The 19,414-nt window shown below is 43.6% G+C and overlaps 1 protein-coding gene across 6 annotated transcripts in view; it reads left to right on the top strand.

Moving 5' to 3' along the window:
- ATG2B (autophagy related 2B) overlaps window positions 1-19,414 on the top strand; it is a 5,509,925-nt gene that overhangs the window by 3,169,463 nt on the left and 2,321,048 nt on the right. For all 6 annotated transcript variants that reach the window (XM_069637692.1, XM_069637689.1, XM_069637687.1 and 3 more), the window contains one exon: window positions 16,142-16,212. In XM_069637692.1, coding sequence (XP_069493793.1) covers window positions 16,142-16,212 — 71 coding nt within the window. The remainder of the gene's footprint in view (window positions 1-16,141; window positions 16,213-19,414) is intronic.

Raw genomic sequence — 19,414 nt, 5'->3', positions numbered from 1 at the left:
TGTATAATTGGGACAATCATACACGTTGTAACTGTCAGATAAGGTTCTGAAACAGAAAGAACAGTAGATGAGGAATATTATTGGAACCTTCAAATCCTCACCATTAAGAGAGAGACACAATCATGAGACCAAGGAGAAGAGTGAAAAGGGAACATTTTTGAAACACTCGTACACATCACAACTACGAGAGAAATAAGGCCATCATCCAAACAGAACAAGGAGTGAGTGAGAAATATTATTGGTAGGTTCAAGTAGTCACAAGAGAGTGAATATAACACAAATACATGTGAATCATTCCTACTTGTCACAGTATCATTATTGGAATGTACATACTCATCTCAGACACAAGAGAGAGAATATAACAAGAGTGGATGAGAATCATTATGGGAATGTTCATACTCGTCACAGTTATCAGAAAGAGAATATAACATAAATAACTAAGAATCATTATTGGAACGGTCATACTCCTTAAAGTCAAATGAGAGGCAGCATAATATAAATGAAGGAGTCATTATTCAAATGCTCCTATGCTTCTTTTCGGCTGGGTGGGACGCAGCATGAATCAAAGTAGGTGTTTATGAACCTAGTGATAACAGGGACAAGGGCGTCTGAGCAGTCTTTGATAATAGGGGCTGGGCAGATATCCCCTTTGCATCTTGATGCTTTTAGGCTTTTGAGAATATTAGTAGTTTCTAGCTCAGTAACTTTTCTGAAGTAGAACCTTGAGAAGTAGAGGCTAGGAGAGGTGGGTGGCAGGGGGTGATTATAGGAGGATTTGATAGACGCTTGTTTTTGGGCAATTTTGAGCTGTAGGGAGTTTAATTTCCCTAGCATGGCATTTTGAATGTTAGACCACCAAGCTTCATCTTTGGTGAAGATTTTTTGGGTGCTTGAGCTGAAATCCTAGTGTTATAGGCTGCTGATTTTGCTGCTAGGATAGCCTGTTTATATTGTTTGGAGACAATGAACTGTATTTTAAGGGTGTTGGATGGTGATTTTCTCCAGGTGCCTTCTGCTAGACGTTTCTTAGAGCGTCTGTGTCCTTCTTCTGGCCTACCACAACCACTGTCATGTCTTCAGTGAGAGAGTATTACATTTCTTAAACTTTCTGGGCCCCTCTATTCTTCTTCATCCGTCTCTTCTCTCCCGGTCCTGTACTCCGTCTGATCCCCCTGGTTCCTTGTCACCACTGCAATTGGACCCCAGAAATTCCTCCATGATCCTCTCGATATCCTCTGTTGTCAAGGAGTAAACCCCAGCGGTAGCATACACACGGCCTCCACAATCATTTTGTAAGGCCAGAGCAGTCCTTTCATCGGGAAAACGTGTACACAGAGAGATCTTGAAAGATGGATACTTTGGAAGTCCCCAGTTACACTATGTTGTGGGGGCTGGCTATTGGCATCAATATGGCCCCTTGGGTGCTATGGGACATAAACACCATGGAGGCGCAGTGCCTCTTGGGTTTGCTGGAGGACACCTTAGATCTCAGGTCTTAGAAGGGGGGCAGGGCGGACCCTACCCAGCACATGCAGACCCTTGCCGCGTTGCTGGCGAGAGGGCCCCATGGCAACATGGCCTGCAGGGGCTCCTTTTATTAGCTTGGCACATTCATGGACCATCCTAAGAGGGCAATACATGTTGGGAGGGACCCACATGTTAAAGGGGAAATACACATGGGAGGGTCAAACATCACACTCTTTTTTCATAAGGAACAAACAAACAAATGTTGCTGAAACATAAATGACCCCTCCTCCCCCATTACAGAACGACAATACGTATACCGCTTGGGAATTGGAGGGTAGACCACTAGTAGAATATGCCACTGCTACACACATAGGGACTTGTATAGTTACAGACCTAAAACACATATCAACACACTGTAAGCATAACCAGCGGGTGACAATCATGGTTGGCGAACCGCCAGTGGAATGTTGGCAGTTCTAACACATTTTACAAGACCCTTTATTAACCTGGGGTAAGTGAAACTTCATAATAAACACAAATCAAGTCAGCGGGAAATGTATAAGTTCACTTTAAAGACCTAGTCCTACCATTATGGAAATGGACACAGTACTGCCGGTCATAAAGTAGATCACCATACAACAATTAATATATACTAAAAAATGACATGTTTATTAAATTTCATTTCGATTTATTTCAATGTGTTAAAACACAGAATTAAATAGCTTACAAAAACCTGCAATGCATAAGGTTATATCCTATAATTTAAGAAAATACATCAATCTGAATAGATTCCCACAAATGAAAAGAACAGGAGTGACTGGGGGGTATCCATGGGTGAATGAAGGGGATCACTCAACCGGGGAAGCCCGCAGAGACTCAGGAAATATTCAAATGTGCAAACTGCAAATGGATGTCAACAGCACATTCTTAAACAATACAAAGAAATCAAAATAAACTCAATTATAATGATAATCAAACAAGAGGACCAATTGAACAAAAACTCAAAACCAGAGTAAAAACACATCTAAAAGACATATACATAAGAGTACACGAAGATGTATATACGAATTATGGATGCTGTGTGTCAACTACTGCGATGTCATGCAAAAAAAAACAACAATAATCAAACGAGCATGGCATCATGAAGGATAAAGTAGTTTCGAAGGAAGAAGTGCATCTTGCAAGAAGGTGCAGATGGAATCGATCTTCATCAGGACGGAGCATTCCCATAAATTCAATCTTTTTTGAGTCGTTAAACTGCATCATAATGAACGTGCTCAGGTTAAGAAAAACATTCGCATCTGTAATAAAACATATTATGTTAATATTGCCTACAGTGAGAATGTTGCAAAATACAGCAGCAAAGGAAACAAAATAACATCATAAGTGACAAAGTTAAAAATGGTTAAAAAGTATGGTGGTGCACAGAAATGAACGGACTGGGCTATGTCCAGATACCCAGGTTAAATCACGTCATGTGAACTGGTGGGGAGAAAAGGTAATTACCATGATCTCTACCCTATCTGGGGCTGCTTTCAGGATCCTGTCAAAGAGTCCAGGAAAATAGCAGCTCAGCCACGCCACGATAAGATCTCATAAAAATCAGATCTGTAAAACAAAGTGTCACAACACAACTCAAATTAAGGATTGCCTAGAGTCTTCGACTGCCGAAACATAATTCCAAAAAAGGGAAGAGAAAGACAATAAAAACAAACAGGTCCACTGGTCCAAAGAAAGTCAATCGGACCAGAAGTTCAACAAATGATAGGTTCACATGGAACCAGTATATAAACAAAACGAAGCTGTAACACTAGACAGCCCAATATCTAAAGAGAAGCACAAAACTCACCTCCATATTTGGTCAAGTGTGCTAATGTTCAACAGCTCGCAATGCCAGCAACTCTCTCAAACATGGTGCTGAAGTGTGGCCTGAGATTTAATTAATCCATATATAAACGGTAAACGGCATCTCTAAGGTTCCAAACACCTACAATGTAGCCTAATAAAAATGAATAATCGAACAAAAAAGAAAGGGGACACAATGAAAAAAGTCCGTTAAGTACATAAATGCTCAAAAGCTAATTGCCCAGATCGAGCAATCAGCTCTGGCATATGCAAGATAGTAAAATGGCATATCGGAGGGTGTACAAAAGTGGATCAAACCCGCTGCCTCACCGAAACGTGGAATTAGCCAATACAAGGGCTAAATGCAACATAGAAATTACCAACTCAATCAAGTGCATATTAGCCAGGCTAGCGGTAGCCCGAATGCGTGGCCGTGAAAGCAACCCGCCGGCCCAGTGTAAAGACACCAATGCCACAATAACAGCAGCACCAAGCTCCATTCACTCCACGCTCCGCGTTAAACAAAATGTCATATCTAGCTAAAAACCACCGCCGGCTTACCTCGTCATACAGATGCTGGCGCAAACCTTTCTCTCACACGGAGGAAACCGGAAATCCCGGAACCGCGACTGTGCGGTAGATCTTAGTCTAGATATACGTTGTCAATGTGTAATGCGCCTCAGATAGAACGGCGCGCATAGGAGGAGCAACGGAGCGCCGTGTAGCGCAACTTGATGGTTGTCTTAGTCAAGAATGTAGTCCTAATAGCGCTGAAGCGAATGCGGGTGTCGGGATGGCTCAAAATGAAATAAAATGCACTACCATATTGGATCGTGCTACCAAGCAAAAATAAAAATAAATATAAATATAAATAATAATAAAAAAGAAAAAAGAGAAAGGAACAGAAACAATCTGCAAAAAGGAAATGAATAATAATACTACAATAAAAACTCTTGAACGGTCCCCAGAATGGTAAAAAAGAGGGTTGTTGGATAGGCTTACTGGCCAAATTAATAAATGGTTAAGAAAAATCTAAAAGGTCAATAAAAAGGAAACTATTAATTAAATTAATTAAATGCAGATTGCCATTCTTCCTGGGCATTCAAACCTAAGGTGTGACTTTGGGTGTTGTAAATCCACCATTGTTCTCGTAAAGCAAGTCTGTTGGCTGTAGCATATTGATTTGGACCCACGACACGTTCCAAACACCACCATCGTAGATCCTCACAATTGTGGAGATGCTCTATGAAGTGGGCAACCAATGGAGAGGAAAGATTACGTGTCCTAATTCTAGACTTGTGCTCTGTGATTCTGGGTATGATGGGCCTAGAAGTTTTGCCTATGTAATTTTTTTCACATGGGCAAGTGGCAGCATAGATGACGTTTTTTGAATTGCATGTCGTGTGGTTTTTAAGTTTCCATGACCTATAGTTTATAGTGACTGTGTTGGTGGCAGAAGTGGAACTGCAGTTGCAACATTGCCCACACGGATAGTGGCCCGTGAACTTTTCCATCCCCCATATCTCTGTAATAGTTTTCGCAGGTTGCAGGGCCTGGGATCTATCAGCTCGTGAGAGCCAACTCTTAAGATTCCTACCCTTTTAAAGGCGTACATGAGGTGTTCCAAATCTGGCATATTCATTTGCAATAGATGCCAGTGTTTTCCAATCGCTTTCTTAATTTTAGCATGGTGTGTGTTATAGGTCATAGCACACACCATGCGTGATTTGTTGGAATCGTTACGAGTATTCTTAGCTAGCAATACTTCTCGATGTTGATGTCTCGCCCTTTTACGTGATTGCCTTAATATATGGGAAGGATAGCCTCTCCGGGATAGTCGTTCTTCTATAATGCTGGCCTGCAGCATGAAATCTTTCTTTTCAGTACAATTCCGTCTGGCTCGTAGAAACTGTCCATATGGAATGCTTTCTCTTAGAGACTGGGGATGGAAACTGTCAAAGTGCAGGATGGTATTGCGATCCGTGGTTTTTCTATACAGGTCAACCAAGATGGCTCCATCTTTAGTTTTTAACCGGAGATCCAAAATAGATGTATTACTGGAAGACATAGTAAACCGGAGATGGTCGTTCTGGGAATTAATCCATGTTAAAAATTCATCATGGTCCCGCTCTCCCTTGGTTTTGTTCCAGATGATAATAATATCATCTATGTATCTCTTATAGAAAGTAATCGATTGCAGAAATGGATTGGAGTCATCGAAAATGGAGACCTTTTCAAAAGCCCACATAAATAGGGTCGCATAATTCGGGGCAAATGCGGCACCCATCGCAGTACCCTTTACTTGCAAATAAAAGTTTTCCTTGAACCTGAAGTAATTTTTAGACAGAGCAATTTCAAGTAAATCCACAATGAATTCACTTGGGACCAGTTGAGGGTCACTTCTAAGGTCTAAGAAGAACTTAATAATCGGCAATGATTCCGCTTGGGGGATATTAGAATATAAAGACTCCACGTCCAAAGTTATAAAGAGATTATTGATGGCATCAAACGGTAAACCTTCAAGATGAATATTGGCACCAGTGGTATCTGCCAAATAAGTAGGCGTCTCCGCAGCCAAAGGTTTGAGAAAGTGGTCGATGTACTTACCCAATGGTTCTAAAATAGACCCGCAGAGAGACACTACGAACCCTCAGGTATCTGAGCGCTGCTTATTACCCACGGTGTGTGGTGCTCATTTATCGACCTCGGAAGGATGAAACGCTGAGTTTGGCGCTGCCGGGATTCGAACCTGCATTCGCAGGCTCTGCACTGATGTCAAAGCGAGCGCTCTACTCGCTCGGCCACTTGACCGGCCACTTGACCTTTACCCATATTAAAGGTAGAACACTTGACTGGGTAGCTGGCTCCAATTGCAATATCAAGGTCCTTAACAATACCCCCTGTCTATGGTCCGACCATCACATTATAACTTTCAACATTGAAGCCACACCACGAATCCCGTCACCATTAGCCCCAGCACTCCCAACTAGAAGCAAAAAAGATATAACCAAGGAGAAACTCCTCCCATTGTTACTCCCGTCCCTTAACACAGCCACCAACTCTTACTCTGATCCAACCTCACTAGCACACACCTACAACCAAACAATGCGAACTGCCATTGATTGTATAGCACCTCTCAAACTTAGAAAGGCTAAACCTCAAGCTTATCTTAATTCATGGTTCACACCACAGTTAAGATTGCTCCGCAAAGCTAAACGCTGTGCTGAAAATCGATGGAAAAGCCACCCCTCAGACGAGCATAAAGACAGTTTCCTTCTAGCCTCACTCTCCTACAAAGATGCCATCATCACGGCAAAAAAGGAATCTTTCAACAACTGCATTATTCAAGCCGACTCGAACACCAAGGAACTCTTTAAAATCCTAAGAGAGCTTGAAACTCCAGTCGCCCCCCCTGACACATGCGTGAAAGATAGTAAATGGTGTGCCAACATCCAAGCAGCCTTACTAAATAAAATCTCCACACTACAAGACAAAATCAAAGATAAACAGGACAGCCTGAAGCGCGATAACCACGCTCCTTCCCTCACTAAGGCCCCCTTGCCAGACTCTACCAACATCACACCATTCGCATTCTCTCCGCTTACCGTGGCAGAGGTAGAAAATATAATTCTTAGAATTAAGCCAACTAACTGCCAAGGTGACCCGTGCCCAGCCCCTACTATCAAGGACTCAGCGCATGAGTTGGCCCCATTCATCACGGCCTTCATCAACTCTTCCTTTCAAACAGGTATTGTCCCGGACAATCTGAAGGACGCTTGGGTTATCCCACTGCTTAAAAAACCTTCCCTAGACCCTAACATTCCCACTAACTTCCGACCTATCACCACTGTACCATTTCTGCTCAAGATCCTAGACCGTGCCGCATACTTTCAGATCCAAAATTACTTGGAAACTAATAACTTGCTAGGTCTACGACAATCTGGTTTCCGCCCCAGACACGGGACAGAGACCGCATTATTAGACCTTAAAACTCAAATCGAGGATCTAAAGGATCAAGGCAAACTAGCAATGCTACTACTTCTCGACCTTTCAGCCGCATTCGATCTGGTCAACCATCAGATCCTGTGCGAGCACCTCCATTCAGCTGCCAACTTATCTTCCTCGGCTGCGGCTTGGATCAAATCTTTCCTGAGCAACAGATCCATGAGAGTCTTTGCCCCATCCGCAGCCGCGGACCCTTCCCCGATTCACTGTGGCGTTCCTCAGGGATCTTGTGTGTCACCTACACTCTATAACATTTTCACGAAACCTCTCTTTGATGTGCTTGACTATCTGGGTGTCTCCTATACTAACTATGCGGACGACACCCAGATACTCATCCCCATCACTGGTGATTATCTAGGTGACACCAAGGCCCTTAACGACGTCTACTTGGTCATCCAAGCCTGGATGGCCCAACATCAGTTGTGCTTGAATGATGACAAGACGGAGCTCCTGATCTTGGGCACTGCACAACGCCTGAGCAGACTAGAGCCGTCCTATCAGTCATTCAACATAGATGGTAATATCATTCGTGTCTCAAAAGATACCAAAACGTTAGGTTTCTTCCTTGATGCCACACTCTCATTAACCCGACAAACTAATGCTGTCAGATCTGCGTCTGCATACACATGCAAACTTATCGCAGCTTGCAGACCATTCCTCACTACGTCTAACAGCGTTACGCTAGCGAGAACCCTTATTATGGCTAAAATTGATTATTGCAGTGCTCTTTATCTTGGCACCAGCCAAGAGAACCTGAACAGACTTCAAACGACACAAAACAACGCCATTCGTGCCGCTTTAAACATTCCCCGACACCACCACATCACAGAAACCAGAAGTAAGTTAAATTGGCTACCTGTCAAACAGAGAATTTCACTCAAAACACTCGCCCTTACGCACAAATGCCTAGCCAACAAAGCCCCGATCTACCTTGGTAGTCGACTGTCGCGCCACTCTACCTCCCGACCTCTAAGAACAGCCCAATCCCACTGTCTAGCGATCCCCAGATTTAAATTGCAAAAAGCAGGGGGCTCAAGTTTCCCCGTTTTAGCTTCCAAGTTATGGAACTCCCTCCCTGTTTCAATTAGAGTGGAAGACTCTTTCAATACCTTCAAAGCCAATACTAGATCTTGGCTTTTCAACCAGCTTTAAGGCCGGCTTCGCGTTTCTTCCTGACCTACCCTGACTTGCCGACCGCTACTATCACCTATCGGCACTGAAACTACTGTACATATGTATATAAGATCCTCTTGTAAATGTATATAATGATTCTCTGTTATACCTGCATATCTGTAACCTTTTACAAATTGCGCCCTGATGCCTCCGGGCCTGCTGGTTTGCGCGTTATAAATAAATAAATACAAATACAAATACACTATGGGCCTACCTGGGGGATTCTGCATATTCTTATGAATTTTCAAAAGAATGTAGGACAACGGGGCTCGAGTGCCTTTTTCTGTAAGGTATAGACATTCTTTAGTACTCAGAAACTCTGCGTCTTTAGCCCATGTAACTAGAGCTAAGATTTCTTTTTTGATGCTCTCTGTAGGGTCCCCTCTGAGTTTAAGATAAAAATTGGTGTTATTTAATTGTCTTAGTACCTCAGTATCGTAGAATAGGGCATCACAAACCACTATCTCCAATCCATTTCTGCAATCGATTACTTTCTATAAGAGATACATAGATGATATTTTTATCATCTGGGACAAAACCAAGGGAGAGCGGGGCCATGATGAATTTTTAACATGGATTAATTCCCAGAACGACCATCTCCGGTTTACTATGTCTTCCAGTAATACATCTATTCCATTTTTGGATCTCCGGTTAAAAACTAAAGATGGAGCCATCTTGGTTGACCTGTATAGAAAAACCACGGATCGCAATACCATCCTGCACTTTGACAGTTTCCATCCCCAGTCTCTAAGAGAAAGCACTCCATATGGACAGTTTCTACGAGCCAGACGGAATTGTACTGAAAAGAAAGATTTCATGCTGCAGGCCAGCATTATAGAAGAACGACTATCCCGGAGAGGCTATCCTTCCCATATATTAAGGCAATCACGTAAAAGGGCGAGACATCAACATCGAGAAGTATTGCTAGCTAAGAATACTCGTAACGATTCCAACAAATCGCGCATGGTGTGTGCTATGACCTATAACACACATCATGCTAAAATTACGAAAGCGATTGGAAAACTCTGGCATCTATTGCAAATGAATATGCCAGATTTGGAACACCCCATGTACGCCTTTAAAAAGGGTAGGAATCTTAAGAGTTGGCTCTCACGAGCTGATAGATCCCAGGCCCTGCAACCTGCGAAAACTATTACAGAGATATGGGGGATGGAAAAGTTCACGGGCCACTATCCGTGTGGGCAATGTTGCAACTGCAGTTCCACTTCTGCCACCAACACGGTCACTATAAACTATAGGTCATGGAAACTTAAAAACCACACGACATGCAATTCAAAAAACGTCATCTATGCTGCCACTTGCCCATGTGAAAAAAATTACATAGGCAAAACTTCTAGGCCCATCAAACCCAGAATCACAGAGCACAAGTCTAGAATTAGGACACGTAATCTTTCCTCTCCATTGGTTGCCCACGTCATAGAGCATCTCCACAATTGTGAGGATCTACGATGGTGGTGTTTGGAACGTGTCGTGGGTCCAAATCAATATGCTACAGCCAACAGACTTGCTTTACGAGAACAATGGTGGATTTACAACACCCAAAGTCACACCTTAGGTTTGAATGCCCAGGAAGAATGGCAATCTGCTTTTAATTAATTTAATTAATAGTTTCCTTTTTATTGACCTTTTAGATTTTTCTTAACCATTTATTAATTTGGCCAGTAAGCCTATCCAACAACCCTCTTTTTACCATTCTGGGGACCGTTCAAGAGTTTTTCTTGTAGTATTATTATTCATTTCCTTTTTGCAGATTTTTTCTGTTCCTTTCCCTTTTTTCTTTTTTATTATTTATATTTATTTTTATTTTTGCTTGGTAGCACGATCCAATATGGTAGTGCATTTTATTTCATTTTGAGCCATCCCGACACCCGCATTCGCTTTAGCACTATTAGAACTACATTCTTGTCTAAGACAACCATCGAGTTGCGCTACGCGGCGCGCGTTCTATCTGAGGCGCATTACACGTTGACAACGTATATCTAGACTAAGATCTACCGCGCAGTCGCGGTTCCGGGATTTCCGGTTTCCCCCGTGTGAGAGAAAGGTTTGCGCCAGCATCTGTATGACGAGGTAAGCCGGTGGTGGTTTTTAGCTAGATATGACATTTTGTTTAACGCGGAGCGTGGAGTGAATGGAGCTTGGTGCTGCTGTTATTGTGGCATTGGTGTCTTTACACTGGGCCGGCGGGTTGCTTTCACGGCCACGCATTCGGGCTACTGCTAGCCTGGCTAATATGCACTTGATTGAGTTGGTACTTTCTATGTTGCATTTAGCCCTTGTATTGGCTAATTCCACGTTTCGGTGAGGCAGCGGGTTTGATCCACTTTTGTACACCCTCCGATATGCCATTTTGCTATCTTGCATATGCCAGAGCTGACTGCTCGATCTGGGCAATTAGCTTTTGAGCATTTATGTACTTAACAGAGTTTTTTTTGTTGTGTCCCCTCTCTTTTTTGTTTGATTATTCATTTTTATTAGGCTACATTGTAGGCGTTTGGAACCTTAGAGATGCCGTTTACTGGCTACATACGGATTAATTAAATCTCAGGCCACACTTCAGCACCATGTTTGAGAGAGTTGCTGGCATTGCGAGCTGTTGAACATTAGCACAATTGACCAAATATGGAGGTGAGTTTTGTGCTTCTCTTTAGATATTGGGCTGTCTAGTGTTACAGCTTCGTTTTGTTTATATACTGGTTCCATGTGAACCTATCATTTGTTGAACTTCTGGTCAGATTGACTTTCTTTGGACCAGTGGACCTGTTTGTTTTTATTGTCTTTCTCTTCCCTTTTTTGGAATTATGTTTCGGCCGTCGAAGACTCTAGGCAATCCTTAATTTGAGTTGTGTTGTGACACTTTGTTTTACAGATCTGATTTTTATGAGATCTTATCGTGGCGTGGCTGAGCTGCTATTTTCCTGGACTCTTTGACAGGATCCTGAGACCAGCCCCAGATAGGGTAGAGATCATGGTGATTACCTTTTCTCCCCACCAGTTCACATGACGTGCTTTAACCTGGGTATCTGGACATAGCTCTGTCCGTTCATTTCTGTGGACCACCATACTTTTTAACCATTTTTAACTTTGTCACTTATGATGTTATTTTGTTTCCTTTGCTGCTGTATTTTGCAACATTCTCACTGTAGGTAGTATTAACATAATATGTTTTATTACAGATGCGAATGTTTTTGTTAACCTGAGTACGTTCATTATGATGCAGTTTAACGACTCAAAAAAGATTGAATTTATGGGAATGCTCTGTCCTGATGAAGATGGATTCCATCTGCACCTTCTTGCAAGATGCACTTCTTCCATCGAAACTACTTTATCCTTCATTATGCCATGCTTGTTTGATTATTGTTGTTTTTTTTGCATGACATCGCAGTAGTTGACACACAGCATCCATAATTTGTATATACATCTTCATGTACTCTTATGTATATGTCTTTTAGATGTGTTTTTACTCTGGTTTTGAGTTTTTGTTCAATTGGTCCTCTTGTTTGATTATCATTATAATTGAGTTTATTTTGATTTCTTTGTATTGTTTAAGAATGTGCTGTTGACATCCATTTGCAGTTTGCACATTTTAATATTTCCTGAGTCTCTGCGGGCTTCCCCGGTTGAGTGATCCCCTTCATTCACCCATGGATACCCCCCAGTCACTCCTGTTCTTTTCATTTGTGGGAATTTATTCAGATTGATTTTTTTTCTGTTGATATATATGTATATTTTTCTGAGGTTTACAATTGGCATTAGCACTTTACCACAGTATGCACTGTATTTTCTTAAATTATATGATATAACCTTATGCATTGCAGGTTTTTGTAAGCTATTTATTCTATTTAATTCTGTGTTTTAACACATTGAAATAAATCTAAATGAAATTTAATAAACATGTCATTTTTTAGTATATATTAATTGTTGTATGGTGATCTACTTTGACCGGCAGTACTGTGTCCATTTCCATAATGGTAGGACTAGGTCTTTAAAGTGAACTTATACATTTCCCGCTGACTTGATTTCTGTTTATTATGATTGTGCTTCCTCACGGTCAGCGAAGTAGGGATACCCATCCACTGTTTTTTGTAAGTGAAACTTCAAACACTGAATGACGCCATCGCTAGCTGCTGGCACCATTTAGGGCATGCCTACAAACTGTGCGAGCACAGCTTCACATCCATTTAACTGAGACCACTTTAAGCACATCATCTACATGCAGGCTCACAGCATCTAAACACATGTTTACTGCGCCTTCTCTGGGTACTTGCCAGATTGCAGGAGACCAGTTCACTTTGCTTCAGTGTCCGTTCAGGATAGTCACTACCACGGGTCCAGGTCCGTTGATGGTACAGTTCAAAGGCTGGCAAATCACCTGGTGGTGGATGCCCCTGGGGCCGCCTGCAGAACCCCACCGTGGCCACACAAGTACCCTCTTCACTGAGAGCCGCGGCCAGGGAGGATCCGACGGCAGGAGTGCCTTGCATGCCACACTCTCATCTCCCCTTTTAACCCCGTGGCGATGGATGCCACTTCCTCCTCTCTTCCATGGAATGCTGCAGTGGCTGCAGGGCCCCAACTCACTGCCTCGTCAAAAGAAAAACCTTCTCCTTGACCAGGATGGGAGAACAGGGGATAGGCTCCTCGCAGAGTCCTTATCTTGTTGCCATTGTTGTGGGAGGGGGGGGGGCTATTGGCATCAAGCCGGCCCCCGTAGACCCAGTGCCTCAGGGGTTTGCCTGGGAACACCCGGTCTTAGATCAGGGGCAGGGCGGACCCTACCCGGCACGTGAGGACCCTTTCCACCTTGCTGGCGAGAGGGCCCCATGGCAACATAGCCTGCAGGGGCTCCGTTTATTAGCTGGGGCCATGACACGACACAGTCATGGCACATCTTAAAAGGGCAATACTCTTTGGGAGGGACCCACATCTTAAAGGAGCAATACACATGGGAGGGTCATGCATCACACGCTTAACCATAGACTTTGCTTCACCGTCCTTCTCTAGTAGACCAAACATGCACCGATTTATTAAGTCTCTCCATGTTTTCAAAATCATCCATCTGTAGTTTCATCTAATTCCTCTGTCTTTCCAGTGCTGAAAGACGGCCCTCCAACTGGGTTTCCAGCACATCCACTGTGGTCTGGGCGGGCTCCAGTCCCACCAACCTCTCCTCCAAGTTTTCCATCTTCCTATCCATCCCATCCAACCTGGACCCAGGATCAGCACAAATTCCCTTCAGTTCCCCCATAATAGTCAAGATGTCGCTCTTCTTTGCCCCCGGTTCTGCCGTCACCACTAGCAGGGTTTGCAGGTCTCCTCGTTAGCAGCAGAACCCCTCTGCATGTCTTGCCTTTTTGTAAAGCACCTTTCCAGCTCATCTGAGCTTTCACAGGCCGCACAACCCTCCAAAGGCCCCCTCACGTCACCAGACCGAAATGCCCAGTCAGCCAACAGGGAAGAAGTAGTTGCAGCAGGCCTCCCACTGCAAACAAGAAGAGTGCATAACCAATTGTGCTCTTTGGGACACAGGGAGCAGGCTAAAGCATGACATTCCTCCAATGCATGGCAACCCACACTTGCAATCTTCCAACATTCTTTCAGTCAGAGGCCTCTCCTTGGCTGTAAGGAATGTGATCAAGAACCATGAGCACCTTACAAAATCCCCAGGCTTCGGGGTCTTGCCAATGTCCCTTAAAACTTCCAGGCTGGGGAATCCCCAAGCTGAATGACTCCAGCAAGGCCTCTGCTCCTCCAGCCAGTCATCAGCGTCTCCATGGGAGCCCCACAGAGGTCTCAGGCAGACACAATTATCCCTGGCTCCCTCTCAGATAGTAGGGCTATAATGGCCATCCTACACGCCAGCTTCATAGTCGGTGTAGCTCTGCACGCCGCTCATCTCAATGCTCAACGGGGGGCGGGGTGGGTCCAGTGCTTCATACACACTGAATCATAGTGTGTCGGGCCGTCTAGCCCACACAACCAACAATGAAGGGGGGCAGTGCACAGCTTCCCGGGGCTGCAGCCACCTTGTTTGCACCCGCTGGTGACCTCGGCACACTGCCTTTTATTCGATTAAAGCTTTTGCACTGAGCTGGGACTTGACTTCATATCACCAGATATGATAACCCTGGAGTAAGACTACTGTGTTGTGGCTTATAGCGTAACCTGTGGGTGTCCTTCCTGTGAGTGATGTGGATTTGTAACATCTGTGGTGTCCCCCATGGTGCAAGTATAAAGCTAGGCTGTATCTATGTCAGCATGGAGAGTGCATGCAGTTTCAGAGTGGGGAGTAAGGTGTGTGGTATGACTATGTAGCTCATTGCTTTTATGGTTGGAGGAATTGTCTGTCCGGATTAAGTCTTCACACTCTTTCACTACTTTATATCACCAGCTATTCAGCCTGTGCCCGAAAGGGACAGTGGGTCATCCCAACAGGGAAGTATTCACAATGCTTACTATACTCTGGGTACTTGATGGAACTAAGCAGAGTATTCTTAGGATAGAGGGTAGTCACAAAGATGCCTTCTGTGAGGGTAGACTCCCCACGCGATATACAGTGAAAAGGTTGCCAAGAAAATGTCTCCAGGGGGTGTCATGTACTAAAATGTTCACCCTGACTAAAATCAAACACTTACCCAAATATTCTAGGACTGGAGTTTACAGTGATAAATAATGCCAGTCCTAAAATATTTGTGAAAAGTATTTTAGGGGTCAGGAAAAGAAATCTCCACACTGATAACATTTTTCACATAGAACCTCCCCGAACACTGGAGGGGGGAGGTTTGTGGCAACTCAAGGGAGCAGTCCCTGCCTTGCCTTAAGGATCAGTCTCACTAGCGATGGTCTGAGGATTCTCTATTCTACCTCCATCGGGTCCTGCTACCTCTGGCTCCTAGGTCACTTGGACATCCCTGTGTCTGTCCTCAAGGCAAGGCAGTGTTCTCTCCCATCCCACCACTGCCATTTTACTGCATTTTAACATGATCGATGTGGGGCCGTTGGAAGGGCAGGGGACAAAACAGGGGGTAGGCAAGTAAAGGGAAAAGGGCGGTAGTGTAGGTAGTAGAGTGGGGGCCTGGTGGCTGCGCCCTCCCCTTTTGAAGATCTGAAGTCAAATACTGTACAACATACCGTGCAGTGAAATGAGGTAGATCTGGTTAGACAGGGAGCCTTGTCACAGATGTCCTAAAGAAAACATATGCCATAGTGATTCTAATGCCATAGTACAGCCGCCCATTAAATTGGTCTGGATTCTGTTTCTGCTTGTAATGGAATCACAGTGGTTGAAGGGAGTTATACCCTAATTGAGTTCAGTGACATTAAGAAGCCTTAGGATTATTAAAACCACTTGCTTGGTATGTTGGCACTAACTTGTTTTCTACTTCAGATTAGACAGGATCACATTTACAATCACTGTACTTTCATCGTTTTTAACTATTGTTCACTAATGGAAATTGATCTAATATTACCTTTTGCAAAAACGTGTTATGTAATATTATATTTAATAATATGTTTTGTTTTCATGTCATTATGCATTTGGATATTATGCTTTTCATTTCAATCACTTGTTGCCATTTGTCTGATGATGCTAAATTATAATTGAGTGAACAAATGTATTGTGTATTTACAGACTAATCTTGGATGAAACAGCCCTGTATTTATCAGACAAGTGTAATTCTGTTGCTGTGAACCTCAACCGAGGTAAGAGAAACTCATTCAGTCAAGAGAATGCTAGAATGGGCCTCAAGCAATGTAAGCGCTGATGCAAAATACCAAACACCCTGTACCTATCACTATAATGTTTTTATGGTTACTATGATTTTGCAATAATGCTATATTAATATAATGGTCACATTTTAGTATTTGACATGTCTATTATGTGTGTTAAAATATGATTTATATGTTATGTATTAAAGGTAATCAGCAGAAAATAATGCCTAATAAGGGGAGCAAATAAAATGTTTTATTCCGATACAACACCCCTGTGTGTGCTCTGGCACCTTTCTGCTTGATGCTTTCTGAAAGCTGCGGTGGGTCCATGCATGCCAATATGGAGCAGAGACGCCCTGTACCTCATCCACTTTACAAGCAGCCGCAGAGGGGTAATCCACTATCACATGCTGTTCTACCTCTACAATGAATATATTTACTTTATTGTTGATTAATATGGCACCATTTGTAAGAAGAGATTGCTTTGTGGCACCCCAACAGTTAATAGAAGGAAGAAGAAGAACATGTTAAGGGAGGAAAGGGGGAAGACAAGACAACGGAAGGATACAACAGTCTGATTATTATTGTGGTATTTATTGAGTGCAGACCTAGCTTTGGGAAGCAATGGAGGGGTTTTCTAATTCATAGAGACAAGTACACAGCGAGGGAAGCGGGTAACAAGTCATCAATACAAGGGAGCTGGAATGGGGGGTGGGTAGGATAGGCTTAGACAGAGAAGGCCTGTCTTCTGTGTCTTTCCTGCCTTCGCCAGAGGAGTTGAAGTCTGCACGTACATGTCCTTGCTTCGGGTGGATTAGAGTCCTCTGGAGATGCCAAGCTTCTCAGCAAGGTAGCTTGGGGACTTGAGGGTGATGGCCTTGTAGATGATGCAGCAGGATTTGAAGATGATGTATGCTTGCAGCAGGAGTTAGTGCAGTTATGCAGTTAGATGAATGCTGAGGTGATGTGGTCAAATTTGCTGAATCATTTGCTGCCTTATGCTGTAGCATGCAGGACACATGTCCGATATGCCAGGGTGGTAGCCAGAAGGACTTCCAGGAGGACATTGCCACCATCCAGGTAGTAGACTGTCAAGGCTTGAACAGCAGATCTGAAGTTGTTTGCGGTAATGAAAGGTTTCATTTTCCGCTGAAGGGAACATTGGTATCAAGCTGCCTTAGTTGGTATGTGCTACTTGAAGGAGAGGTGTCTGTCGGAGTCGAACCCAAGGAACTTGACGCTGGTAGTCAGCTATGATGTGAAGCCTTCAAAGTTCACTCCAGATAGCTAGGTCTGAATGTCAGAGTGTTTATGTTGTTGGTCAGAAGTAGGAATTCAATCTGGGAGAGGTTTTTTATTAATATAAATCGCAGGGCAATGTATGAATCCAATGGAATCATCACTGATTCCCCGGCGGTAACCTCCTCCCATGTGGCCAGGGGATGACAGCCGCTACCTGATCCTGACCCTGGGGGCGGCTTTATGAAAAATGTGGAAAACCGATGCAGACAGATCCCTAAATTCAGCAGCAAGGTGTCGGGCAGAAATCGAGGACACAGATCAGGAAGGCAGAAGAGGACCAGGGTCAAGGAAGATGAATGAAGGTGGAGATTGAGACACCAGAAAGGACAAACAGAAGAAATAAAAAAATGTTAAGCCTACCTGAAAGCTGAAGCATTGCAACATGAGGAATCGGGCATAAATGCTAGAACAAGAGCTGCCATCTTGAACGTTGCTGCCCTGCATGGTAATAGCTAGACCACTACTCTGCATTGGCAGCGGAACACATACTGGGTGCCTGCAAGCCCCTGCTAGAGGTGAACTGTGACAGCCATAGTGGTTGATGTTGGTTGCTAGGGTGGTGTTGAGTTCTTGGAGAAGTAAGTCTCAGTCCCGGTTTCTCTGAGTTGATCTGCCCATCTGAGGTAGCGGTTGGCAAGGTTGTCTGTGAGAGCTTCTACTGGGAAGTTTTTGAGTTATCCGAAAGCTTGCTTGCTGGTTTCCAGTGGGTGTGCTTGACTGGGGTATTGTGACCCATGTCAAAGGGGATTTCCACATGATCCAACCAGTTGAACGGGACTAGAGAGCCTGGGACAGAGGGTGGACAGTACAGTGATGATATGGTCCATCTATTAACTTTTCTGTGCATTGGGTCTTTCGTGTGCTGTTTTAGGTTCAGAATTTCGATTAGTCAGTGCAGATCTTCTTTCATGGACTTGGTTGCTGAATTGTAATGGATGTTAAAACCACAGAAGATGATGTCATGTGTGAGCGACATGCTGGTGACTAAGCATGTCAATTCTCAGATGGTGTTGTGCTTGAGTGGTTTGTAGATCAAGTGGCAGTTGTAAGGAAGGCATGGCATCAACAGTACGACAGACACAACTGACCACAGTTCAAGGGCGTTTATTGAACTTCAATAAGGGATTGAGAAACGCCTATCTAATCCTAAATCTACAGATGGGAGCAAGCTACAACCATCAAATAATTATAATGTAGTCCTAGTGGAGTCTTGTCAAATTAAAAGGGCCTATACTAAAAAAAAAATATTTCCAATCCTTACTACTAATTTACAAATAATGTGGAGTGATGTTCATGAAAAAGAAAGAGGTGTTCACAAAATGATAAGGCAGGATGTTCGGGCCGTTGGCCTCCCTTTCCCACATTTTCAGCACTGGAGAAGGCGGTTCACTCAAGCAAAGCACACACTCTGGCTTCTGCGGCACGAGGATACAGTTCCATTTACACAGTTCAAGACCTTCTGTGTCCAGGCCTCTTTACTTTTTGTAAGTCTCTTAGTTTAGTTTAGTTTACTCAGAGGGCCTGCTATACAAATAAAACATGAAAACATTATTTTCCTTTTTCCAGTATTCAATTGGGGTGTTGTCCTTGGATCCCCCTCTTCCGGGCCAGATCCTTTTCAAGCTAAGTTCAGATAATTTGTTCTCGGGTGACTCACGGTTCACCCAGAATCCCCCTCAGCCTGGCTCAGATCCATGTCTCCCTCAGCCGGGCTCAGACCAATTGTGATGTACTAAAAAGTCCAATGACTGTCAAGATGCAGCAGAAACTACACATGAGGTTCCCCTTGGTCCCTCATAGAGTAACAGGCAATAAAGATTTGGGTGTGTAGTTATACTGCAGAAACAGACGTATTGTTCCAATATTCAATACTCTAAAATTAGTTTTGAGT

This window comes from Ambystoma mexicanum, chromosome 14, assembly GCF_040938575.1.
Source record: "Ambystoma mexicanum isolate Mex_15411 chromosome 14, UKY_AmexF1_1, whole genome shotgun sequence".
Classification (NCBI taxonomy): Eukaryota; Metazoa; Chordata; class Amphibia; order Caudata; family Ambystomatidae; genus Ambystoma; species Ambystoma mexicanum.
The sequence above is the reverse complement of the archived record's forward strand: the minus strand, read 5'-3'. Positions and strand labels throughout refer to the sequence as shown.